This window comes from Myotis lucifugus, unplaced genomic scaffold (assembly GCF_000147115.1).
Source record: "Myotis lucifugus unplaced genomic scaffold, Myoluc2.0 scaffold_294, whole genome shotgun sequence".
NCBI classification, from domain to species: domain Eukaryota; kingdom Metazoa; phylum Chordata; class Mammalia; order Chiroptera; family Vespertilionidae; genus Myotis; species Myotis lucifugus.
The window spans coordinates 145,950-173,137 of record NW_005871342.1 but is presented as its reverse complement, the minus strand read 5'-3'; the positions used below and the strand labels follow the sequence as shown (position 1 = coordinate 173,137).

General features: G+C 42.0%; 2 protein-coding genes across 5 annotated transcripts in view; one reads left to right on the top strand and one right to left on the bottom strand.

Annotated features, from left to right (window-relative positions):
* The window catches only part of SPAG1 (sperm associated antigen 1), a 48,456-nt gene extending 27,656 nt beyond the window's left edge, over positions 1 to 20,800 (top strand). The window contains exons 12-17 of the mRNA XM_023763612.1: positions 3,431 to 3,597; positions 6,659 to 6,791; positions 9,558 to 9,684; positions 17,601 to 17,765; positions 19,268 to 19,633; positions 19,738 to 20,800. Coding sequence (XP_023619380.1) covers positions 3,431 to 3,597; positions 6,659 to 6,791; positions 9,558 to 9,684; positions 17,601 to 17,765; positions 19,268 to 19,633; positions 19,738 to 19,869 — 1,090 coding nt within the window. The 3' untranslated portion in view covers positions 19,870 to 20,800. The remainder of the gene's footprint in view (positions 1 to 3,430; positions 3,598 to 6,658; positions 6,792 to 9,557; positions 9,685 to 17,600; positions 17,766 to 19,267; positions 19,634 to 19,737) is intronic.
* The window catches only part of RNF19A (ring finger protein 19A, RBR E3 ubiquitin protein ligase), a 39,336-nt gene continuing 21,445 nt past the window's right edge, over positions 9,298 to 27,188 (bottom strand). Inside the window, exons 10-13 of one of the 4 annotated variants that reach the window (XR_002831969.1) lie at positions 21,380 to 21,550; positions 15,360 to 15,448; positions 14,432 to 14,602; positions 9,298 to 9,763 (exon numbers count right to left, since the gene is read on the bottom strand). Coding sequence is in view for 3 of the 4 variants with exons in the window: in XM_023763615.1 (XP_023619383.1) it covers positions 21,387 to 21,550 (164 nt within the window). In the remaining variant the exon portion in view is untranslated. Of the gene's footprint in view, positions 9,764 to 14,431; positions 14,603 to 15,359; positions 15,449 to 21,379; positions 21,551 to 22,737; positions 22,782 to 26,993; positions 27,032 to 27,188 lie in introns of those variants that run through there. The other 3 variants (XM_023763615.1, XM_023763616.1, XM_023763617.1) reach the window with 3 other exon arrangements.

Here is a 27,188-nt window from a genome sequence, read left to right as displayed (position 1 = left end):
GCACCCTTTTGCTTTTGCTTTTTTTTTTTTCCTGGTTAACCCCATCTCATCCTTTAGGAGCAGATTGCTTCCTGGAGGAAATGGCTTTCCCTGACCTACTCATCTCTCTCCCCACACCATATATGCACTTCAGGCTTCCTACCTCTGCCCCCAGAACACCGTGCCTCTTATCACCCAGCTGCCAGATTGTGTGCAAATGCTCTGTCCCTCTCTTCTTGTAAAATATGCTTTCTCTCATCCTAGTAGGAGTTCCTTGAGGTCAGGACTTGTGTTTTATCCATCTTTGTAGTTTCAGGAACTTGCACAGCAGATATCCTCAGGGAAAAGGTGTTGAGGGAATGCGTTCTCCAGCAGAGAGGGCATAGCTCACTCCGGTGCTGGGTGGGCTCTTTCTGGGAGTCTCCAAAATCATCAGGGGAAGTAGGAACTTCTCCCAGAGTCAGCGGTTCCTGTGGAACAAAGCAGGAAGACACCTGCAGTCTCTGACAGAGAGGAGGCCCCTGCCGAAGAGCTGTCTTAGGAGTCGCACTTCATGGTGATGGGCTGAACGCTCTGAAGGGAGAGAGATGTCTGAGAGACCGAGTACTCACATTTCTGAGCCTTCCGCATTATGTTTTCTAAAACAATTGAAGTGTAAGTCACATAACATAAAATTAACTATTTTAAAGTATGTAATTTAGTGACTTTTCTAGCATATTCACAGTGTTGTGCTATCTCTATCTAGTTTATAGCATTTCATCACTCCAAAAGGAAACTCCTCATTCTCATTCCTCATTCTCCCTCCTCACATCCCCTGACAAACACTGATTTCCTTCCTGCCTCCGTGGATAATTCATGTAAATGGAATCGTAGGATATGAACCCTTCGTGTTTGGCTTCTTTCAAACATTAGGGAATGTTTTTAAGGTTCATCCATGGTGTAGCGTATATCTGTGCTTCCTTTTTATGGCTGAATAATATTCCATTGCACAGATGTATTACATTTGTCTATCCATTCATCCATCAATGTACATTTGGGTTGTTTCCACCTTTTCGCTATTGTGTAAAGTGCTGCCATGAATATTGAAGTACAAGTTTCTGTTTGCATACCTGTTTTTAGTTCCTTTTGTTGTATACCTAAGAGTCAAATTGCTGGGTGATATGGTAATTCTGTTTAATTTTTTGAGGATTGCATTATACTTTTTATATGTGTGCAAGAAGGTTCTTTTGTACAAACTAACTTTTAAGACTCATTTTTTTTTAATTGAGTGGTTCTTGCTGGTATATTTATATATAAAATGAGGAGGCTTTGTCTGGTATTGCCATATATGCTTTTCTGTAAAATAGCCAGTTTAAAATTTTCACCATTCTTTTTCATGAACCCCATATTTATGCTTGCGTTTCCATCTAAGCAACAGCAGTTTTTTATTTACTGAAACATTCGTGCGTATTTTGTTTCTGTCTCCCATTAATCACATTCCTCTCTTCCTCTCCAGGAACCTTATATGTAAAATTCCCTGCATATACTTATTTACTCCCTGGCAACACATCATCTCTTTTCCGCTGCTTCTTCCTTCCTCCCTGCTGGTAATACAAGTTTTGCTTGAAAATTCTTATTTTCTAAAGCTTCTTTTTTCTTTGGCAGTTGTGGGTGGTTACCATTATACATTATTTTTCAAATTTATTTTTTACACCAAAATATATGATATTTGGTGATCATAACCAAAGAGCAAATATTGAAGTTTCAGTTTAAAAAACTGGGAAATTATGTGTACGCTATTTGTCTCTATAAATATAAAAATTTTTCACACAAAAAGTACTACCGAGTTAACTAACTTGAATGCATTCTACTAATTACCAGCCAACCTTCAGTCTTGAGGAGCACCCTTTTAAAACCAGATTCATTCCAAAGACATTATTCTATTTTGTTTTTAAATAAAAGTGTGATATTTTATATGTTAAAAATGATGAAAGTGATAATCAGGGATGTTAATCTGAATTTTATGAAAATGTCATTAGTAAATGTCATTAATACAAGGACCCTCATAGACTCCAGTATCCTATTCTTTATTATTTATGCATATGAAAACAAAAAAAGGTGAGTTTTTTTAGAGATGAAAACAATATAAGGTAAGAGCATTTTAACTGCAGGTAAATATTTTAAGAAAAAGCAATATTCCACATGACGGTTTTAGCCCAGGCATTATTTATTGATTTATTTTTTATTGATTGGTTTGAGAGAGAGGAAGGGAGAGGGATAGACAGATAGAAACATCGGTGAGAGACATGGATCAGCTGTTGCCTCCTGCACATCCCCTACTGAGTTCACAGCCCAGACATGTGCCCTGAATGGGAACTGGACCAGGCTCCCCTTTGTTCATAGGTTGACACCCACACCAGCCGGGCCATTGGTTGATTCTTGTATGTGCCCTGACTAGGGATCGAACCCATAATCTTGGAGTGACTCTCTGAGTATCCCACTGGGCAGCCCAGTCTGTACCCCTATCTTTACAGTCTGGGCATAGAAGTTCCCTAGTGCTTCTGAGCATTCTCAGGAATAATACATTATCCATTTAGTAGTCATATTACTTGTTATGTGGGACATTTCTTCTAGGCCTCCTCAATTTTGTTTTTATATTTCACCTTTTTAAAAATTAAAATGTTATTGCATGTATATTTTTAAACAAATTACAGATGCCTTAACTTTTATCTTTTGATACAAAAAGAATCTAAAGTTACATAATTTGGGGGCCCGAGCCTGGTTTGGCTTAGTGTATATAGAGCATCAGCCTGAGGACTGAAGGGTCCCGGGTTCGATTCTGGTCAAGGGTACATACCTGGGTTGCAGGCTCCTCCCCGGCCCGGGCCCTGGTCAGGGCTTGTGCAGGAGGCAACCAATTGATTTATTTCTCTCACATTGATATTTCTCTCTGTCTTTTCCTCTCTCTTCCACTTTCTCTAAAAATCAATGGAAAATATCCTTGGGTGAGGATTAAAAATAAAAAGTAAAATAAAGTTACATAGTTTTTGGCAACTTTTAAAAGTCCTTTTGAAGAGTTTATGTGGACAGGGAAGTACACAAATGCATAGCATTTGTAAATCTTACCTGTTTGTTTTGTTTTTGTTAATCCTCACCCTAGGATATTTTTTCCATTGCTTTTCAGAAAGAGTGGAGGGGAGGGAGAGAGGAGAGGAGAGAGAAACACCGATTTGAGAGAGGCACATTGACTGGTCGCCTCCCGCACGCGCCCTAACCTGGGGCGGGGAGTGAACCCACAACACAGGTATGTGCTCCTGACCGGGAATCGAACCCATGACTCCTCGGTGCATGGGCCGATACTCCAACCACTGAGCAACACTGGCCAGGGTGTAAATCTTAACTCTTGATATGACCGTTGGTAATATAAAAAGCAAATTGCATGATCAATAGCGAAAACTCATGTTCTTTTTAGAATAACAAGAATTTTAATGGAGCTGGATGGACCACGCTGGCGCGAGAAGCTGTCGCCCATACCTTCTGTGCCCACTTCTGCGCAGCTGCGAGTGTGGCGGCCTCCGGCAGAGACGCCCCCAGACCAAGTGGGAGATTCCTGCAGCCATCACCAACCGGGCAGCACAGGTAGGGGAAGTCTGTACTCATTTCTTTCAAGGGTTGAGCCCTGTACATTTCACAGTAGAGCAGTAGAACAAGAGCATAAATGTAGGCGTCAGACCTGGGATTAAGGCCCTGTGTACCCTCTTTCTAACTACAGAGTCTTAAGAACTTGCTTCACACCTCCAGTGTCCTAGTGTATATGATAGGGATTAACATGAGCAACTGCCTCATGGAGTTGCTCCTAGGAATAAATGGAGCTATGCATGTAAAATACTTAGCACATGCTGACTGTGAGATCACAGTAGCCTCAATAAAGATAGCATTGTATTAACAGTAAGAAGGAAAAGAGTTAAGTCGCGTGTAGTTCTCTGTGACACCATTAAGACTGATGTGTTTGAAATAAAAAGCACCCTACTGCATAAGTAGGCAGCAGATACTTCTGCCTTATGTCACAGTTGCGAACATGTCTGCATTGCCGTAGTACCTACCTCATTGCTTTGTGCCGTGGTTAGTAAATGGGACTGCCCTCTTGCTTTCTGCTTTAAAGCTGGGTGAGGCCTCATTTCTCCTGCCTGCTGAGGAACTCCTGTGTGTTCCCTGGATGAGCTTCATCTTGCAGAAACCCCGAAGTTCCAGAGCCGTGGTGTCCCAGTGGCTAGTGTTAGACCTTCATCTCTCATTGCCTTGGAAGAAGATGCAGGGACCGTCTGCCAAGGCTTTTAGATGACGTAGCAGTCCCCGGGAAGTCACAGAGATCTCTGCTTTTCTAGAGTCCGTCATTAATGGGGCCTGGCTCAAAACATTTGCTCAGTGAAGGGTGGCTATAATGTACAAAGTACATCTACTAACCATACTGTAGACATGTCATAGCAAATCATAAGGACACCTATAGTCAGCTCTTTCTGTTCCTGGTGTCCTGATTGCTAGTGAGAATGGATACCAAGGGCTTACAAACCTTGGAAGAAAAGCTGGAGGAAAGGTTTTTAATTTTTAGCAAACTGAGGGGGGAAAATACTGTGTTATTTTGTTTTAGAGCTTATATATACCAGCATTCATTCAATGGGGAGTGTCATTTGACCCCTTGGAAACTTGAAACATTAGAAATATTCTGTTATTTGAAATAAGAAAATGAAAAATTAAGATTTTATGCCATTTGTACAGAGGGACAAATAAGATTATCATTTACATTCAAGTGAATGCTGTAAATTCAATACATCTATCAAGATTTTTAGATCACAGAATTTAAAGGTATATTTTAGATTTTAGGTTAAGGATTTTTTATTTATATGAAGTTATTCATAGGGTAAAGTTACTACATAGATTTAAAACTTAAAATTTTAGCAGTTTATGTGTGTTAGAAAGTTTTGGTTGTAAGTAACAGAAAATTATAAGGAATGGTTTTGGCTCAAGTAACTAAAAGGGCCCAGATAGGCTCTAAAATCATGCACAGCTCATCAGAGTTCAGGCTCTGGCCGGAAACAGTGGAACCACAGCAGTTTTAGGCTACATGTCTACATATCAATGTCCAAAGGGAGAGAAACACCATTGCTTTTGGTGGCATTGATTTAAGAATGAGGAAATATGTTGCCCCAAAGTCATAGCTTCTTTATGCTGTTGTTCTATTGGCTCGAATTCTGTTGCTACCTTTTTTTAAAAAAAATGTTTTTATTGATCTTTAGAGAGAGAGGAAGTGAGAGGGATAGAGAGATAGAAACATCCATGGGATAGAAACATCATCAATAGGCTGCCTCCTGCACGCCCCCTACTGGGGATAGACCCCACAACCTGGGCATGTGCCCTGACCAGGAATTGAACCAGCAACCTCTTGGTTCAACCGCTGAGTCACACCAGCCGGGCACTGTTGCTACTTATTCTAATGGGTCATGTGCTCATTCCTGAGCTGGTCTCTGATGAAGAAATGCTATGCGCTGGTTGGCTTAGGCCTATATTTCTGATCAGTAGGGTCAGTTTCTCCTGAACACATGGGCTGAACAGGAGAAGGTGGTAGCTGCGAGGGACCTCAGGGGGACGGGGGTGGGGGGTCGGGGTGGGGGGGGAATGGATCCTGCGCAGGCAATCAGCTGTGATCACTGCAAGACAATAGCTAATGATAATAGTTGGGACACTGACCGCAGATAATAAAACCCAACTCTTAATAGCTTGAAGCAAAAAAAAGAGAAAGAAACAAACCCCACAAAACAGGTTGTTTTGGGCTCTTACAGTGGAGAAGTCCACAGGTGGGTAGCTGCAGGGAAGGCTGGATTTAGGCCTCATTCTCCTTCAGCTCTATCTTGGCCTTTCTCTTGCTCTGTTGGCCCCATTCTCAGACTCTTCCTTTGTCTCATAGGATGGCAACATCACTCCTCCTTTCACCCTCATTCCCCGGGAAAGAGCAAGAATTACCTTATCACATGCTGCCACAAAATTCATAGTGCAGCTCATAGACTCTCATAGGCCCAGCCCTGACCAAAGATTACCCCAAAAGGTAGGGCTAGGGTAGGGGTTGCTTTAAGCCACAGGAGTGAAGACTAGAGGAGGCGTAGCTCTCCCAAGAACTTTAGGGTACTGGGCAAATGTCTACTTCATGCTTCAGTGGGTTTGTTTGTTTGTCCATTTTTCACGAAATAGTGATTTAATGAAACGCTAGATTTTTATTTTTATTTTTATTTTGGAAAGCACATTGGTTAGAGCTGGGCTCAGCGAAAGAAGAAAGGGCTGAGGGTAGTGGAAGACACAGGAGAGCCTAAGCAGGGCTGCCTTAGCTCCCAGGGAAGTCAGAGAAAGGGCAGCCCTAGGTATTCCTGTCTCTAGCAGGGAAAAGGGATGCCGATGTGGATAAAGATGATAGAAGCACTTGTATTTTACATGTTTTCTACTTTGAAAAAAGTGTCATAATTGTATGATCACTTCCACTTACAGCCAGTTTATCTTTCTAATTTGTATGCAGTTTTGTTCCATTTAGACTCTAGCTCCGCACGGTATGGGGCAAGTTGATTTGCAATAGATTTCCTTACAGCTGCACTTGAGATTTTGTAGAGGCGCTTCTATAAACATTAACTCTGTTTTTATTTTTTGTGTTCCATAGATGACAAAATGTTTAAAACCCTTAAAGAAGAAGGAAATCAATACGTAAAGGACAAAAACTATAAAGACGCACTTAGTAAATACAGTGAATGCTTACAGATTAACGATAAGGAATGCGCCATTTATACAAATAGGCAAGTCCTTTGTAACTTTATGTATTTCTTATGTTAATATTTTAATTGTGAAAGTTTTTTCCATGGTTCTGATAATTTATGTAGCAAATTGTCTAAGAGGTGTGTGTGTGTGGGGCGGGGGACATAAGAGTTCTGGAGAGATGGCAGACAAGCGGTGTGGTGGGCTGGGAGGTCCGGTGTGGCCTGTGTTACACACAGGCTGGCGTTCCGGCGTGGACGGGTGCTCTGACCCTTCCGGGCGGTGGCCTTGCTGCAGCTACAGGCCTGAGTGTTGTCCTCCATGGTGGGAGTAGGACAACACTCGAATTAGTGTCATAAGTGCCCTTCTTCTCTTGAAGTGTTAAAGCAGTGGTTCTCAACCTGTGGGTCGAGACCCCTTTGGGGGTCGAACTACCCTTTCACAGGGGTCGCCTAAGACCATCGGAAAACACATATATAATTGCATATTGTTTTTGTGATTAATCACTATGCTTTAATTATGTTCAATTTGTAACAATGAAAATACATCCTGCATATCAGATAGTTACATGACGATTCATAACAGTAGCAAAATTACAGTTATGAAGTAGCAACGAAAATAATTTTATGGTTGGGGGGTCACCACAACATGAGGAACTGTATTTAAGGGTCGCAGCATTAGGAAGGCTGAGAACCACTGGCTTAGAGAGAAGGGGTCAGCCTCTGTAGTGTGCGGTAGGAATGGGCAGATTGTTCTAGAATGCTGCTCAGGTGCTGTCTTCACCACATTGTGGTATAAGATAGTTACCTAGACGATGGTGATCTGGGGAATTTTAGGGAGTAAGTGGAATCTGGGGTGACAAGGAAAAATAAGGCATAGTTCCTAAAGAAGAGGGACTCTTAGCATGAGCTTTCTGGCTATTTCAGATTAATTCTTTGAACTGAACTTCTCACGGCTTTGTTTTGTATCTTTTCCTCTGTTGGTAACCTTTTTGCCAAAAATTTGTCACTGACTGCACCAGGTGTTTTTCTACCCTTCTGCTCAGCCTCAGTGTTAGGGCTGCTCAGTGTCCCGGGACAGCCCTCTCTCCCTTTGACGGCAGTGCCGACGGCTCAGTTGCCTGCCTCTCCTCTTCTCCCTCGGGCGTTCTTGGGGTTCTAAAGGTGTAGACCCCTTTTTCATCCTCTATGCTCTCTGGCCATTTCATTCTCTCCGCAGTCCATTTATCCACCTTCCAATTATGGCCTCTAACTCTGTTCCTGAGTTTCGGACCTGAGCGCTCCCTCCCCTTCTGCGCTCCTGATGGGTTATCCCCCTGACTAATGCCTCCCTTTTGACCCACCGTTTCTGCCTTTTGTCTGCAACACCCTTCACATGTGCCTGCAGTCTTGTTCCCTCCTTTCTCGTCCTCCAAGTGGCAGCCAGAGGGCTCTTTCTAAACATGGTGAACACGTCAGCCCCTATTTAAAAACCCATTAAGTTCGGGATAAAGCTCAGCTTCCCTGGCACAATTTGCAAGGCCCCTTGTGATCTGGCCTGCCCGCCCTCCCAGTCTCATCCCTACACTACGGCCATCTGGCACTTTTCTTACCCCGTTAGGAACATGGGATATGATCCAGATACTGCCCTATGCGGAGTGGCTCTGTTAGTTGAGTATCATCCCATGCACCAAAGGGCCACCGGTTCAAATCCTGGTCAGGGCACATATCCAGGTGTCGAGTTCGATCCCTGGTCTGTTTGCATATGGGAGGCAATCAATCGATGTTTCTCTTTCACATCAATGTTTCTCTCTCTCCCTCTCCCTCTACTCTCTAAAAATAAATAAATAATAATAATAAAAATGCACATGCTGGCCCTTGAACTCCACTCTCCCCTCCCTACATCTTAACTCTCACCCCAGTGCCTTTTCTTTGGATAATTGTCACTTCAGACTCCGGGCTTCAGTTTAAATGTCTCTTCTCCTGGGAAGTCTTTTCTGGCTGCTCTTGCCCTCTCCTTGGCGTCCCCAGATCTGATGAGACTCTCAGCTGTGTCCTCCCAGAGCACCCTTTACAGATTTTATTGTGTTTGTTTTTATTTTTAAAAATATGTTTTTATTGATTTGAGAGAGAAAGAGAGAGAGAGAGGAAGGGAGAGGGAAAGAGAGAAACATCAATGAGAGAGAATTACTGATGGGCTGCCTCCTGCACACCCCCTACCAGGGTTGGAGCCTGCAACCCAGGCATGTGCCCTGGCCAGGAATCAAACCAGCAACCTCCTGGTGCATGGGATGCTCAACCAATGGAGCCACACCAGCAGGGCATGTTTGCTTGTATTATTTATTTATTTATTTTAAAATATATTTTATTGATTTTTTACAGAGAGGAAGGGAGAGAGAGAGAGAGAGAGAGAGTTAGAAACATTGATGAGAGAGAAACATCGATCAGCTGCCTCTTACACACTCCCTACTGGGGATGTGCCTGCAATCACAGTACATGCCCTTGACCGGAATCGAACCTGGGACCCTTCAGTCCGCAGGCTGACGCTCTATCCACTGAGCTAAACCAGTTAGGGCTGTTTGCTTGTTTTAATTGTCTCTTCCTTGAGGGCCGGGGCTGTATTTTGTTTGCAGTTATATTCACAGTGTCATAATTACATGTGTTGCAAGAAAATGCCATGATTGTACTTCAGTGTTAGGTTTTAATTGAGAAACAGCTGTGGTATATAGATACAGACTCAATGAGCTATTTTCTGATTTTTCTTAGCAGTCAAATTTATAGGCATATTGTCTTTCCCTTTCATAATACTGAGTTCCCTTGTTACACCAGAGCTCTCTGTTACTTGAAGCTGTGCCAGTTTGAAGAGGCGAAGCGGGACTGTGATCAGGCGCTTCGGATAGACGACGGGAACGTGAAAGCGTGCTACAGACGAGCTCTTGCTCATAAAGGCCTCAAGGTGAGGACCTCTTCATTTCAGTACATACAGTTCAGCTCCGGACAAGTCAGGTGGTTTTCACGAACATCAGTCTCGGGATCTAGGAACGGGAGTGAGGTTATCCTGGGATTTAATCCTAGTTCTATACGAACCAGCCCTGAAACCTTGGGCTAGGCCTCAGCTTTCCCCTGATTATAATGTGGAGCTAGATCATTTCTAAGGCTCCTTCCAGCTCAAAAATGATTATTTCTTTCCTGATTTTCTAAGGAGTGTTGCTAGTTATGAAAAGTCTACTTAAAGGACAGGAATTTTTTTTTTAATGACTTACTCCAGTTTATCAGCAATGCCATTGGATTTCTCCAGCAAAGGACTGGGGTTGTCTGGGGTGGGAGGAAGGCGTCAGAAGGGAAGATGGTAGAGACATATCAGAAATTGGGAAGCTCATGTTGATTTGGGTCTTAACTGACTGGTGGTCAGTATGGGACTAGCGAGTGGCATTCTTTAAGAGAATCACACTTTCAAAGAAAGTATTGTATAATTATGCTTGGGGGTTTATTTTTGTTTTGGTCTTTAAATATTTTTGTTGTTGTTGATTTGAGAAAGAGAGAGAGAAACACTGACTGTGCTTTTCCATTTATTTATGCTTTCATGGGTTGCTTCCTGCATGTGTCCGGATGCGGGATTGAACCTGCAACCTTGGTGTACTAGGATGATGGTCTAACCAGCTGAGTTACCGGCCAGGGCTGCTTTTGTTTATAAGCTGGTTCTTCTGCATGGAAAACGTGAATGAATGTTCATGTTTGTCTAAAATAACATCACAAGGGAAAATGAGCCATACAGAACAAAATGAAATGGCGCTTTTTTTTTTTTTTTTTTTAATACTAACCCTGGCCTATTATGCTTTCTGCTGGTCATCTTTTTATTTTATTTATTATTATTATTTTTTTATTTTTAATCCTCACCTGAGGTTATTTTTCCATTGATTTTTAGAGAGAGGGAAAGATGGAGAGAAATATCGATGTGAGAGAAACACATCGATTGGTTACCTCCTGCACAAGCCTTGACCAGGGCCTGAGCTGGAGAGGAGCCTGTAACTGAGATATGTGCCCCTGACTGAATCGAACCCGGGACCTTTCATTCTGCAGGCTGACACACTATCCACTGAGCTAAACCGGCTAGGGCCGAAATGGCATTTTTAATAGTCATGTTGATTAAGGTTTAATCCAGTGAAATTCACACATTGTAAATGTGCAGATCTTGGATTTCTTTCTCAGCAATTTTTTTTTAAATTGACATAGTAGCCGAAACCGGTTTGGCTCAGTGGATAGAGCGTCGGCCTGCGTACTGAAAGGTCCCAGGTTCGATTCCGGTCAAGGGCATGTACCTTGGTTGCGGGCATATCCCCAGTAGGAGATGTGCAGGAGGCAGCTGGTCGATGTTTCTCTCTCATCGATGTTTCTAACTCTCTCTCTCCCTTCCTCTCTGTGAAAAAATCAATAAAATATATTAAAAAAAAAAAAATAAATTGACATAGTAGTTTCATGTGCACAACATAATTGTATGTGTATATATAGCAAAATGATGTCCATACTATCCATCACCACACAGTTATAAATTTTTTTCTTGTGATAAGAACTTTTAAGATCTATTCTCTTAGCACTGTCAGATATATACTACAGTGTTATTAACTACAGTCACCATACTGTACATTACACCCTCATGAATTATTTATTTATAATTCGCAGTTTGTACCTTTTGACCACCTTCACCCATAGTGCTTATTCTCCACTCCTCACCTCTCCTCTGGCAACCGCCAATCTGTTCTGTGTATGAGTTCGGGGTTTTTGTTGTTGTTGTTGTTTGTTTGTTTAGATTCCACATAGTAGTGAGGTCATATGGTAATTGTCTTTCTCTGTATGACTTATTTCACCTGGCATAATGCCCTCAAGGTCCATGTTGTTGCAGATGTCAGGATTGCCTTCTTTTTTATGGCTGAATAATATTCCAGCGTGTATATGTACACCATATTTTCTTTATCCCTTCTTCCATCGATGGGCACTTAGGTTGTTTCCAGTTGTTGGCTATCATAAATAACACTGCCGTGAACATGGCGGTGGGATATCTTTTTGAATTAGTGATTCTGTTTCCTTTGGATATAGACCCACAAGTAGTATTTTTAATTTTGAGGAAACTTCGTACTGCACCAGTTCACTTTCCATCAACAGTGCACAGGGGCTTCGTTTTCTCCACATCCTTGTCAACACTTATTATTTTTGTCTTTTTTATAATGGCCATTCTGACAAGCATGAGATGATATCGTGGTTTTGGTTTGCATTTCCCTGGTGATTAGTGATGTTGAGCATCTTTTTTCTTTTCTTTTCTTTTTTTTTTTTTGTTAATCCTCACTTGAGGATATTTTTCTATTGATTTTTAGAGAGAGTGGAAAGGAAGGGGAGAGACAGAGAGAGAAACATTGATGTGAGAGAGACACATCGATTGCTTGCCTCCTGCAAATGCCCCCGACCAGGACTGGGGATCGAGGTACATGCCCTTGACCAGAATTGAACCCAGGACCCTTCATTCTGAGGGCCGACACTCTACCCACTAATCCAAAAAGGCTAGAGCGAGCATCTTTTAATGTACCTCTTGACCATCTGTATGTCTTTGGGAAAGTTGTCTATGCAAGTTTCTCTGCCCATTTTTTTTATCAGATTGTTTGTTATTTTGCTATTGAGTTGTATGAGTTTTTTATACTAGTACATTTTGGATATTAATCCCTTATCAGATATATGATTTGCAAATATTTTCTCCCACTCAGTAGGTTGTCTTTTTTATTAATGGTTTTCTTTGCTGTGCAGAAGCTTTTGAGTTTAATGTAGTTCCACTTGTTTATTTTTGCTTTTCTTGTCTTTGGTTCTAGTGTCAGATCCAAAAAATCATCACCAAGACCAAAGTCAAGAAGCTTACTGCCTGTGTTTTATTCTGGTGTTATGGTCCCAAGTCTTACATTCAAGTCTTTAATCCATTTTGAATTGACTTTTAGGTATGGTGTAAGAAAGTGGTCCAGTTTCATTTTTTTGCATGTGGTGTCTAGTTTTCCCAGCACTATTTATTGAAGAGACTTGCCTTTCACCAAAGATAATTCTTGGCTTCTTTGTTATAAGTTAATTGGCCATAAATGTAATAGGTTTATTTCTATTTCTAGGCTCTGTTCTTTTTCATTAATCTATATCTGTGTATTTATGCTAGGACTGTACTGGTTTGATTGCTGTAGCTCTGTAATATAGTGTGAAATCAGGAATTGTGATGCCTCCAGCTTTGCTCTGCTTTTTCAAGATTGCTTTGGCTATTTGAGATGTTCTGTGGGTCCATACAATTTTTAGAATATCTTTCTATCAGTATCTTGGAGTTTTCGGAATACAGGGCTTTCATCTCCTTCATTAAATTCATTCCTAGGTATTTTATTCTTTTTGATGCAATTGTAAATGGGACTGTTTTCTTAATTTGGCTACTGACCTGAATAATATATGTTCCCATGTAGCCACTGCCTCAGTTAAGGTAGAGAACATTTTCATCTCTCCAGAAAGTTCCTTTTGCCCATTGTCTTTAATCTCCCCCCTCTCACCCCACCCCATTTATCTAATTGCTGCCGCTTTAGATTAGTTGGGCACAGGCCCAGGTTGTGAGCTCGATCCCCAGCGGGGTGTGTGCAGGAGGCAGCCGATCAATGATTCTCTCTCATCATTAATGTTTCTCTCTCTCTTTCCTCTCCCTTCCTCTCTGAAATCAATCACTCAGTGTATATGTGTGTGTGTGTGTGTGTGTGTGTGTGTGTATATATTTGTATATATATATATATGTATATATGTATATATGTATATGTATATGTTTTAAAGAATACAGTTGTAGCCACATGAAGAGGTGGTGCAGAGGGTGGGATCTAGGAGGGTTTGAGCGCAGGGGCCTCTGTCTGAATGGAGCTGGATGCGCCGCCCTCCCAGCACGCGGTGCAGTCACCAGCCCGGAGCCCCACCCTTGCCTGCATGACCCAGACACCCTGCGCCCTTTTATTTTGTTAGCAGCACTCATTTGTGAACCTCCCCAAAGATTTCCTAGGCGGTGTGTGGCACCATGAATTAAAGTGGCCTCTTCAAAGTTAACTTTTATTGAGCTCAGTGGATTTGGGTGCATGAGGGTAGATCCACCATGACGCACTGGTTTCCATATGTCCAAACACTTCAGCGGCTTGACCTCATTCTGGCTGCCTGACTCGGAACTTGTTTACCCGACTGGAAGTCAGAAGATGTACCGAATGAAAGACCAGAATTTCATACTTCCTGGAGCAAATTCCAGAAATTGTATTGTGGATGTAGAAAGACAATCCCAAGTCTGAGGAATCCTGTTCCCCTAAATGAGGAGGCCGGCAGCTTGTTTTTCTGGTTTGACTTCTTAGGGCTTGATTCGTCTGCCCTGTCATTAGAGCTCTGTGCCAAGGGAATTGTTCCAGGATCTGCGCAGGCTGCGGCAGTTTATTAATGTGTCGCTCACCCCTGGACCCGCTTCCTCAGGGGCCGGGATGAGGAAGTGGCCCCAGGGCCCACCGTGACAGGTGCCCCCAGCTCTCGGGGGAACCCTGCTGCTTGGATCCCCTGTCTCTCTCCTAGCTGGCTTCCATTTCTCTGTGGGCCAGTTTGAGAAACAGAGCTTTCCTTAATGTACAGTTGTTCTTCACAAGAAAAGGTAACCGGACATTTTGCTGTTGACTTACAATCTGTTTCTTTGATGGAGCGCCGCTTCTGTGCTAGGCTTGGGGACCGGCGAGGTGAGTGAGACCTAGGGCCTGCCTTGTGGAATTTACAGCCAGTTGGCGAGGCTACGGTACCAAGACATCAAAAAACTTCTGTCGTTGGGATAATCTGCCTACATCATAATGCAATTTCTGGAATAGCCAATTTTTATTGATATTAGTTGAAGCACATCTATTAATAGTAAATGTCATCATAAACCCATGTGATTGTACTTCATTTTTTTAAGGCCCAGTGAGATCAGCAGCAGCTTTTACTGCCCTCTTCCTGCCAGAGCCACACTCCCCTGTTTGTATAACCTTCTCCTTCCCTCCACCCTGCAGGCTGCTTTCCCTTTAGTTCCCTCCCCCTCCTTAGTATCCATCTCAACCTTTGGTGTTCTTAATTGTATTAATGACATTTTATTAATTTTTTTACTTGTTTTTTCAATATATATATATTTTTAAATTGATTTCAGAGAGAGGAAGGGAGAGGGAGGGAGCAAGAGAAATGTCAATGATGAGAGAATCATCGATTGGCTGCCTCCTGCATGCCCCCAACGGGATTGAGTCCACAACCTGGGCATGTGCCCCACCCGGGAATCACACTGTGACCTCCTGGTTCATAGGTTGATGCTCAACCACTGAGCCACATGGGCTGGCCTGGGCTTGCTTGTTTTTTCTTTTTTGTTTCCCTTCTTAAGACGTATGTTTCCACAAGGGCCAGACCACAGATGTTCCTGTTCCCCACGCTATTCCCAGTTCCTGGCACACGGATGTGGCCGTGGCCATCTCTCAGGTGAATAACCCTTGCCTGACCACTCAGTGGAGCCGGCAGACTGGCCCCCTCGTCTTCCACTGCCTCCCTGCTTGATGCTACCGCCCTGCTGTCCTGCCCTCTTGCCACACTTGCCTGCCTCTGTTGTGGCATTATCAAGGCGTATTTCCTGTCTTCTTAGGTCCCCTTCAACCAGACAGGTTGCTCTTTAGGCAGTGACTTTTCTGGAATAGATGGGAAAACTCGTATTGACACTCGTGGTGGTGGACTTTCATTTTGTAGCCCCACAGCTGAATTACCATTCACCTCGGGCCCTTGCCTCGATCATCCCAAGATGATCTTACTATGCCTCCGTTTCCATATCTGTAACATGGGGACAATAAAAGTTAGTACTCATAGGGCTATTGTGAGAGTAATAATACTTGCAAAAAGCTGAGAATGGTAAGAATTGGCTCTATTACTCCCTCGGCTTGCCCAGCTGCCCCACTTCCCTGCCTTCCAGGATGGCCCCTGACTGGAACACTTAGGATGGAACACAATGGCATTGGGTGTTTTGGTAGCATGTTCCAGCTGTGTTGTTGTGACACAGTGGTACCTAGATTTGTTACTAATAGTACATAATGTGCTACAGTTTGTAAATAATCTACCTTATCTTTTTGATAAATTAGAGATTTAAGGTTATGCCTTTGAACTCATCCCTCCATTACTCTTGCTCTCGTGTGTTGCCGGGCTAAGGGGAGGGGATGTGGCATTACTGCTAGTCCCTCAGGATGGTCACATGACACTGCTTATCTGTCCTGGGCCTGAGCCTGCGGTGTGTGCTGTGATGGATATGTCATAAATACTCAGGTTGCACATCACTGGGATTCTTCACCTCCTCACAGAATTAATTTTGGTTTAATCAAAACATGGGTTTCCCTGGCCAGCGTGGCTCAGTTGGTTGGAGCGTTGTTCTGTACACCGAAAGATCGCAGGTCTGATTCCTGGTTAGGGCACATACCCAGGTTGTGAGTTCGATCCCCGGTCAAGGGTGCAGTCAGGGAGCATATGTGATGCGACCAATCAATGTTTCTCTCTCATAGTGATGCTTCTCTCTCTCCCTCTCTCCATTCCTCTCTTTCTAAAATCAATACACTTATCCTCAGCTGAGGATTAAACACACACACACACACACACACACACACACACACACATTTAAATGCAGGAGGCAGCCAATCAATCTCCCTTCCTCTCTGAAATCAATAAAAATATATTTAAAAAATTTAAAAAGCATCAACCAATAAAAAACTATGGGTCTAGTCTGTAGTTCTGGAATGTGGCCTGTCACAGTGGCTGATGTTGTGGTATATGTCTCTACTGCCGGATTCCATGCTGTGTTTGGTAAGCTTAGATTTCTTTTCTTTCCCCTCGATCTCTCCAATGTATTGTCTGACTCTTTATGGGAGAATAAATGTCAACTCTAGCCTATTTGAACAGTATAAAACTTTATGGAACAGATAATCTGGTAGCAGCTAACATTTGTTTAGCCCTTTATAGGTTTAAACCACTCATATATTATTTTAATTCATTAATTACTTGGTAGAGCCTTGTGAAAACTAGAATAGAAAAGCTCCTGTTATTCACACTTTAACGATAAGAAAAGCTGAAGCTCAGGAAGGTTAAGTAGGATCTTGTTCAGGTGTCACTGCGAGTAGGTGCTAATCTGAGGATGTTCATTATTTCACTTATTTAGCCGACAGCATGTGCCCACCGTGTGTTCGGGACTGTGGAGGTCATGGTGATAGAGAGTTTAACCTGAGTCTTCTAACTCCGGGTTCTGTGTGCTGTCTCTTATAGAGGACTAGAGGCCCAGTGCACGAATTTTTACACGGGTGGGGTCCGGCCAGCCTGGACCAATCGGGGCTGGGCCAGCTGAGGAGAGGGGCCGCAGGAGGTTGGCCGCCCAGCCCCCCCTCTCCCCTCCAGTTGAACTCCCAGTTGAACTCCTGGCCAAGGAAACAATTTGCATATTAGGCTTTTATTATATAGGACTAGAAGCCCGATGCACCAAAGTCATGCAAGGGGCTTGGCCCTCGCAGTCACGGCGGCTTGCCTCGGCCCTCGCAGCAGCGGCTTCGTCCAGAAGGATGTCCGGAAGGTTGTTTGGCTGTCCAGTCTAAATAACATATTATGCTTTTATTATAGATCTCACTGTGTTATGGGTTATAATAATTTATCCCAAGTGTTACCCTGAAGGCCCAGCTTTCTAACCGTGGTGCTGACAGGAGCCCACTGTGCCACTGTGCACTCCCGAGCGTCCTTCTCCCTCCCCCGGACTGATCTGTGCTCTTCTCCTGTTACCTGTGAAAATGACTGCCTCTGCCCTTCTACTTGCAGGATTATCAGAATAGTTTAAATGATCTCAATACAGTTCTCCGGCTAGACTCAAGTATTGTGGAGGCCAAGATGGAACTGGAAGAGGTGACCAGATTCCTTAATGTGAAGGATCAGGCTGCATCACTCAACAAAGAAAAGGAGAGAAGGAAAATTGAGATTCAAGAGGTATTTGTATTTGATTATCTTTGAAAGTACTTTTTGGGGGATGTTATATTGGATTCTAAGGTCATGTTCTTATGAATTCTACCAATTTCTTTTAAATTTTGTGGGTTTTTTTTATTCTGATACCCAATGAAGAAATTTAAACCGATTGTAAAGACAAACTTTTCCTGTGCCGTGGTTTAGCCTGTGTCTTTTCCTGGTTTGGTCCATGGACGGTATTGGGAGTCTGCATTAGGTTTTTCTGTTCTTTGCCCCTATCCCCACTCCCTCCCTGTCTGGCCTGTGTTTTGTATTGCTTCCACGCCAGACTGCACTGGGAGCCTATGGCCACTGAGCTTTGCTTCAGGGTAGACCCAGAAAATGCTGACAGGACTGATTTTGTTTCAATGGTCCTGGCAAGCCACATGCCATAGAGATTTTCCAGTTTGATTCAGACCTTTTAGCACTCGAAGACTGGCCTCCTCAGAGATTTTTGGACTACGTTTGATTTCAGATTAAATCAGTGTCTTGTGCGATATAGCTTTCTGCTTTTGCCTTCAGTGAAGAATATCAATCATGAATTCCTGTGTATTCATGAATACTAATATATCATATTACATTTCCACTAAGAGTAAGGAGCTAAAATGTGAGAGGCCAGGAAGTGTTTTTCCTTTAAGGATGTAAGAAAACTCTTTTAAGAGAATTGAAAAGTAAGTTTACTTCTCTATTAAATGTAAAGAAATAACTAAAGGTTATGAAAAAGAGATAAAGTTGTTATAGGTCTTCTTTTATACAGCAGCTTTATTCATGGAAAATTATAAGAGCCCTGGCTAGCGTGGCTCAGTTGGTTGGGCGTCATCCCATGCACCAGAAGGTTACTGGTTTGATTCCAGCACATGCCTGGGTTGCAGGCTTGATCCCCAGTAGGGGGTGTGCAAGAGGCAACCGATTGATGTTTTGTGCTCTCTCACATTGATGTTTCTCTCTCGCCTTCTTCCTTTCTTTCTTTCTAGAAATCAACAAACTATTCTTTTTTAAAAAAATATACATATTTTATTGATTTTTTACAGAGAGGAAGGGAGAGGGATAGAGAGCTAGAAACATCTATGAGAGAGAAACATCAATCAGCTGCCTCCTGCACGCCCCCTACTGGGGATGTACCCACAGCCAAGGTACATGCCCTTGACCGTAATCGAACCTGGGACCCTTGAGTCCGCAGGCCGACGCTCTATCCACTGAGCCAAACCAGTTAGGGCAGAAATCAACAAACTATTCTTAAAAAAATTGTTTTCAATGTTAAAAATATTTTAAATTTAAAAAATGCTTTTATGAATGAATACTAATACCTTAAAACTTCTCTTCCTCAAAAAGTAGATTTTATGATTACAGACTACACATTTTCACTTAAGAACCTGACTGACTACAGTGTACTTGTGTTTTTCAGTTCCTTCCCATTGTAATAAATGTAACGTGGGATGTGTGCAGTGGCTGTTTGTGTCAGGGTGTAATTTTTTTTCCTTGTGAAGGTGAATGAAGGCCATGAAGAGCTTGGAAGGACCCCCGAGGAGGTCTGCACGGGCTGCCCTGCCTCTGAGGGGGCCACCAGCCGTGGGCCACCAGAATACTACGAGAAACTGCCCATCACCAAGCCCAACAATGCCTATGAATTCGGGCAGGTGATGAACGCTGTCAGTGCTCGAAAAGATAAAGAAGCCTGTGCACATCTGTTAGCCATCACTGAACCGAAAGATCTGCCAGCGTTGCTGAGTAACAAACTCGAAGGGGATCTATTCCTCCTCCTCATTCAGTCTCTGAAAAGTGAACTTATTGGTAAAGATCCCTCATTGGTATATCAGCATCTTCTATATCTGAGTAAAGCAGAAAGGTTTAAGGTAAGTGGCAGAGGATCTCATTGAAAGAGACTGATTTTTACAGGCTTTCTACAACTTTGACATGTTAATGTTTTATGCTAATGTAATTTTTCTCCTTCTTTCAGATGATGTTGACCCTAATTAGCAAGGGCCAGAAGGAGCAAATTGAACAGCTTTTTGATGACCTCTCGGACACACCAAACAAACATTTTACTTTAGAAGATGTACAGGCCCTAAAAAGGCAGTATGAGCTTTAAATCAGGATTGTTGTTAGATCTCTTCCATGCATGCATGTGCTCCAGTAACACTAGGGAGACGGTATTGTCATACAGTTGCATGGATAAAACCTTGCTTAGAAAAGATCCCTGGGTCTGGACTATAAAATATTTTACTTATTTTTATACATAGAACATGTATATTCTACAATCTGCTTTTTATCAGTTGTAAATATTTTCTTATGTACCAGAGCTAACATCTTTATATTTAATAATAAGTATATTTGGAACTTATTCAGATGCATTTTAATTTATATCATACATTTCCTTTAATAACTTGTTAAAAATTTGAGTTAAATTGCATTTCTTTGGGCTATGAAGGCATCCACTTAGGTTTGACAGAAATATATTTCTTTAAAATGCATTTTTAAAAGTGAAAATCATTAACAGTGATTATGTCACCTTTATTTCCTGCTAACACATACATATAAGTCCCATTTTATACTAGTTGTATATTACAGTCTGCTAAGATAAAATGCAATACTTAAATCCATAATATGAAATGATTATTAAATAAATTGTGATGATCAATTTAAAGCTATAAGAGGAACTTATTTTTTCTAATATGGAAGCATTGCCTAATAATTAAGAACAAAAATTGCCAAAAATTTCTACCACTTTTTACTAGACTTTAAAAAGCTCCTTTCCCTTATAAATTGCTTGTATAAGCGGTAACAAAACAACAAATACATGAGAGCAAACTAAGCCTTCGTTTCTGTTTGCATTGTTAACCCCATATTTCCCCAAATATTTAAATGTCTTCTTGCCCTCTTTCATCCCTCTTTTAAGCAGGACCATGTTTGTTCCCTTAATGTCAAAGGAAAAGTGAACAACTCTTGAAGCTCTTTTGTTAACTGAGGGTAAAGGTATTTCTTAAAATAAAACATTCGGTTTCTATCAGTATACCATCAAACATATTCCTGTAGTCTTCAGTCAGTTCTCTTTTTCTGGAGCATTTTCTTCTTTAGAAGTGAAGATAAAAGAAGAATATCACTAATTGTTTTATCTAATTGTTTTATAATTATAGAATATTTTAAATTTGTTTTATTGATTTCAGAGAGGAAGGGAGAGGGAGAGATAGAAACATCAATAATGAGAGAGAATCATTGATCGTCTGCCTCCTGCACACCCCCCAATGCGGATCCAGCCCACAACCCAGCATGTGGCCTGACCAGGAATCGAACTGTGACCTCCTGGTCCATAGGCCTACGTTCAACCACTGAGCCATGCCAGCTGGGCTAATTACAGAATATTTAAATATCATTGTGGGTAAATGGTGTCTTTCAAAACATGCCATTTTTCTTTTAAACTTTTTTGTTCATAAATGAAAATCTGTAATAATATTTAGTTCTAGTCTTCAAGCCAACAAACAAAACCTTTTTCTCCTTTGTAATACTATTAAATTTGTGTAAACGTAAGTGATGGAGTGTGTTAGTTACTTTAGAACAGGGACATAACAAGGAAACACCGCCTCTTGTTGACAGTCACATACCCAACACCTAGCTGCATGGGACTAAGCTGCCTGCCCGCTGGTGGCAACCTGTCCCGCGAGGAGGTGGAGAGCAGTGAGTGGATGCCCGTCTGTCCCAGTTGTGTGGGTCGCAACTAGAGAAATCCACTTCTCTCCAGCAGCACCCAGTGCACTGAGGCCGCACTTCCGTTACTGAGGTGAGGAAAAGGAAAGTAAAGGAAGCAGATAAGAATGTCAAAGCGCATTAAAGGAACACGGGTCCTGCTGACCTCTCAGGACTTCATCAGGAAGTCCGTCCGCAAGCCCCTGGAATATCCCACTCGATCTCCCCACCGGGTGCGTGGGTGCCCCCAGCGCCCCAAGTGCTAAACCCGCACCCGCTCCCACTCTGTGGCCGGAGCCTTGTACTAGTACATGCCCCTGCGTGCGGTAGCAAAAGCAGATCCACTGATCAGTGCTCTCAGAAAAATGGACCAGGCTGTGCAGGCCAGGAAGAAACTGCAAACGAGCTATAGCACCACTTTCTGGAAAACAAACGAAGTTTCCAGCAGTCAGCATGGTGAGTTATAAGAAAAGATGTAAGAGATTAAGGATTCTGCCACAAGAGGGAGCGATAAGAGTGGAACAAGTCTTCCCATTAAAAAACTGAGGAAACCTTCAGGTAGGAATCCCAACAGTCACTGCCACCTCAACTGTGAGAACAGCAACACAAAACTACAAGGAACATGACAGATCAAGAAAACGTCACCCCCAAAAGTCACACAGCACCTCTGCCTCCACTCTCCCGCCGCAGGGCGCTGACCATCACAGAGAGGCTGAAGAGTAAATAGTCGTCTTGCCTTTGCCAGGAGGGGAAGAAAACCAGGTATTGGTTCAGACAGATAGCCTCCCAAAGGAACTACTTGTATAAGTAAACCTCTGATATTTCTACCATTTTATATGCAATGTTACTGTGCTTCTCTCAACTTTTCCCTGCTCCAAATGTTCTCTCCTCCCCCCTCCCTCTCCCAAGCCACAGGCTAACTCCATTCTTGGCCCTCCTTTAAAACCCAATGCAGTGTCACTCCCAGCTTCTCCTCCCCTGCCCTGGCTGTGAAGTGACCCGTGAGCTTTCTCAGTGCCACGTGCGTGGCTCTGTCAGCTCTAACCATTGTTTTGGTGGTTTGGGTTGACTTATCCATGACAGAGACTGTCTGGCTTAGTTCTGTCCTCCATATTGTTCAGCAACATGCCTGGCACAGTGGAGCGTCAATAAATCATCTTTGATGAGTGAGAAGCTAATTACTAACTTTTATTTCAGTAGAATGTTAGCACTTGGATGTGATGGTTTGCTGTAAAAGAAGTCTCAAAGAAAGTAACTCTATACCGAGTGCGGTGATTTCCCAGGAAGTTCTTCAGTACCTTGTAAGCAAAGTTTCTAGACCTAAGAGTGAAAGACATAATACTACAACAGAAAAAGGGGGAAACCCAAAGGCCCTTAACTGTAAGTGACAGTACCCAGAGGTATATGACACCCAAGCAGATCACAATCACTGCGCTTGAGTTTACACATTACTTTTCTGTTAATCCTGAGGACATTTTTTCCATTGATTTTTAGAGTGGAAGGGAGGAAGGGAAGGGAGGAGTAAAGAGACAGGAACATCAATATGATAGAGACACATGGTTGCCTCCTGCACGCACCCCAACTGGGACAGGGATTGAACCTGCAACCCAGGTACATGCCCTTGATGGGGAATTGAACCCATGACCCTTTGGTGCGTGGGCTGGTGCTCAAACCACTGAACACACCGGCCAGGGGAAGTTTACATATTTTTAAATGATTAATTTAAGAAGTATCTAGGCTGACATGATGGTTGCTTCAAATAACACATGAAATTATTTCTCAACTGTATATAATATGAGACTCATTTCTGGTTCATGGACCATATGAACACCCCTTGTGAATACAACCTGAATCTATGCTCAGCCAGTGTGGCTCAGTGGTTGAGTCTTGACCTATGAACCAGGAGGTCACGGTTCAATTCCCAGTCAGGGCACATGCCCAGGTTTCAGACTCGACCCCCAGTAGGGGGTATGCAGGAGGCAGCCCATCAATGATTCTTATTGATGTTCCTGTCCCTCTCTCCCTTTCTCTCTGAAATCAATAAAAATATATTAAAAACAACAGAACCTGAATCTAGGGCTCCACATCTAACTATGTACCATCAGTTCATGTCCAGGCTCTGCAGTTGTTACCACATGATCCCATGATCCACTACCCTGGTCATCCTCAGCCGCCTGACCTTAACAGAAGGAACCTCTCCAATCAGTTTCCCTTCCTTTGACTTATCACCAATTTTTTATTAGCCAGTTGGCACCACTCAGGCCAAAAGGACCACCCTAAAGACTGATGTGGAGGTCATATAATCCTGTCTCAATTCTCTACATAAGGCAGGGGTGGGGAACCTTTTTTCTGCCAAAAGCCATTTGGATGTTTATAACATAATTCTTGTGTCATACAAAATTATCAACTTAAAAATTAGCCTGCTCTATTTGGTCAAACGTTTAACTCCCCCCTAATGCCTTGGCAGGGCCAGACCAAATGATTTCACAGGCCTTACAGGGCCCTCTGGACGTTCCCCACCCCTGACATAAGGGATGTCTGTTAGCAGAAATCTCTGCCTATGGAGTACAATGCATTTTGTCAAATTTGAAGGTATTGATGTCTTTAGCCAAAAATTAAAGGAGATGGTAAAAAGATCGATGACAAACAAGCAGGAGATAGAATACAAGAGATTCCCACAACTGCCTTCTCTTTTCTTCTCTAGCAAACTGCTTTCGAGCATAGACTATGGCATCAGAAAAACCTGGAATTAAACCTCAAATCCGTTTAACCTCAAAGACTAGGTTCCTCATCTGAAAAATGAGGCGGGATATACCAATTCAGGGCTGTAATGCTACGTAGTTTGTATAAAATGCCAGTGGTGCTTAATAAGCATCTTTCATGTGTATAATTGCTTTCTTCTCGTAAGTCTAATGATCTCATCTATGTTGTTAGAGAAAAGATTAAAAAGCTCTTTGGAAATACTATGTGCACTTTCAGGTTTACTTACTGGATAAGAAACACACATGAAGACCCCTCCAATAGTAGTAGGATAGCCAGGGAAGTGGCTGGCCTTGCAAGACTGGTGCCATCTCTTGGACATTAGTCACGTTAAAACGTAAATCCAAGAGTTTTCTCCACAAGTTGAGCTGCACTGAGAATCTCTCTGTAATAGCACGTGTCTTTCTTTTCCAACCTGTCATCGTTTTGGGGTGAGCCAACACAAAGAGTGGTACATTCAGAGTCTGGCATAGGCTGGTGGGTGCTTAGGAAGTGTTGAATGAATGAGTCTAGAGGACCACTGCCCTAAAATGTGCTCTGGTATCCAACATTCAGATTAGAGAAGTTCCTATGACTGATAAGTTTACAAAGACATTGTAAATATTTCTCGAGTAGTTCTTGGAATATTTACATCAGGATCACTTGGAAATCTTATAGAGCCTAAGGGGTAGGGAATCTAACTTTTAAAGCATCTATTGTGATTCTTAGGCAACTTGGAATATGCAACCCACTGTCCTAGAAGCTGAGGAGTGGGCAATAATATCTGACTTCCATAAGCGTTGTAAATGAACAAAACTATTTATGGCCCCGAGAATAAAGTATTGTGGGGCATAAATAAAAAGGATAGCTCCTCCTTTTATTGAGTTTATATGATTAATTTGGGAAAACAAAACAAAATAAATCCAAGTTCAAGATACTCTAGTATAGTGGTCCTCAACCTGTGGTTCGCGACCCCTTTGGCGGTCGAACGACCCTTTCACAGGGGTCACCTAAGACCATCCTGCATATCAGATATTTACATTACGATTCATAACAGTAGCAACATTACAGTTATGAAGTAGCAACAAAAATAATTTTATGGTTGGGTCACAACATGAGGAACTGTATTTAAAGGGCCAGAAGGTTGAGAACCACTGGTCTAGTAGAAAAAAGTATCAATGAACTGTTCAAGTGTCAAAGTTATTAAAAGGTCCAAGAGTTAATCAAGAACAGTTTCAGGAAGAGGTAAACTCTAAGCCAGGTTTTTAAACAGATGGGCGTTTGAGAAGCCAGAGCTCAGTAGGACTGAACTATTCTGCAGAATTCAGTATCACCCTGCACTGGACACTTCGCCTCCAACTCAGCCACTGCAGATGCTTTGCTGGGGAGCAGGCGGAGACCAGACAAGACATTTGCAAACCAAATAGACTGGGGTTTCTACTTTTCCTTAGGGTTTTAATAGTGACCTAAGTCAAATCCAAAAATAGCTGAAAATTTCATCTAACTACCCTTGACCTTTTTTTATGCCCATTTCCCAACTGTAATATTTTGCCAAACATTTGCTGTAATTAAGGAGTGGTTGGGAGGACTATTTTAACAAACACAATTTTAAATTCTAATTCATATTTGTGTTAAAACAAGGGGAAATATTTCACTAGTATAGATATAACAACAAACATTGGCAAGGAGGTAGAGAAATTACGAGCCACATATATTACTGATAGGAATGTAAAATGGTGCCGCTGCTTTGGAAAACAGTTTGGCAGTTCTTCTAAAAGTCAGTGTTACTGTGTGACCCAACAATTCTGCTCCTAGTATTATACACAAGAAAACTGAAAACATGCACACATGTACACAAAACTTATGCATAAATGTTCACAGAAGCATCATTTATAATAGCCAAAAAATGTAGAAGCAACTGGTGTCCAACTAATGAATGAATGAACAAAATGTAGTATCTCCATATAACAGAATATTAACCAGCCATAAAAAGGAACGAAGTATTGATTTATGCTACTCCATAGAGCAGAGATGGCGAACCTATGACGCGTGTCAGAGGTGACACGCGAACTCATTTTTTTGGTTGATTTTTCTTTGTTAAATGGCATTTAAATATATAAAATAAATATCAAAAGTATGTCTTTGTTTTACTATGGTTGCAAATATCAAAAAATTTCTCTATGTGACACGGCACCAGAGTTAAGTTAGGGTTTTTCAAAATGTTGACACGCCGAGCTCAAAAGGTTCGCCATCACTGTTCTAGACTCTAATCTAGAGGCTCCAGTGAGTCCACACAGCCCCACATGGCTCACCTTCCTATGTCATTTCTAGGGAACCAAAGCAGCCCTGCCTAAGCTCTCTCCTGTCCTCAAACCTTCCTTGTTTCACTGTCCCCTGCTTTAATAGACATATTCTAAAAAAAATAAAATAAGTAAAATCAGTATTTCTATATACTATTAGTAACAATCATAAAATGACATCTAAAAAATATCAAATACCTGGGAATAAAATTTAACAAAAGATATGAAAGACCTCTAAAGGGATAATTATAGATTCAATGCAATCCCAATCACAACTGGTAGAACTCAACAAGTTTATTCTAAAATGTGTATAGAAATGTAACGTACCAAGAACAATCAAGGCACTCTCCTAGGAAGACTTACCTTACTAACAAGGCAACAAAGGCAACAAATTCCAAGATTGTCCATTAACTCACCTGGAAGAAGATATCTTTTTGGAATATTCATCCATTAGGTATGTCTCCATAGTTCTTCCCTCACTTCCTTAAGATCTTTGCATAAATGTCATCTAAGAAATCTTTCCGGTTTTCTCTGTATAAAACCCAATACCTCTAGTCATTTTATTCCCCACTCTAACTCTCCCTGATAGAATACTATTTTAGACACTCAAAACCAACCAATATGTAAATACTGGTTTTTTAACAATATTTCATACTTTAATAATGAAAATTAATGAAACAACAGGTCC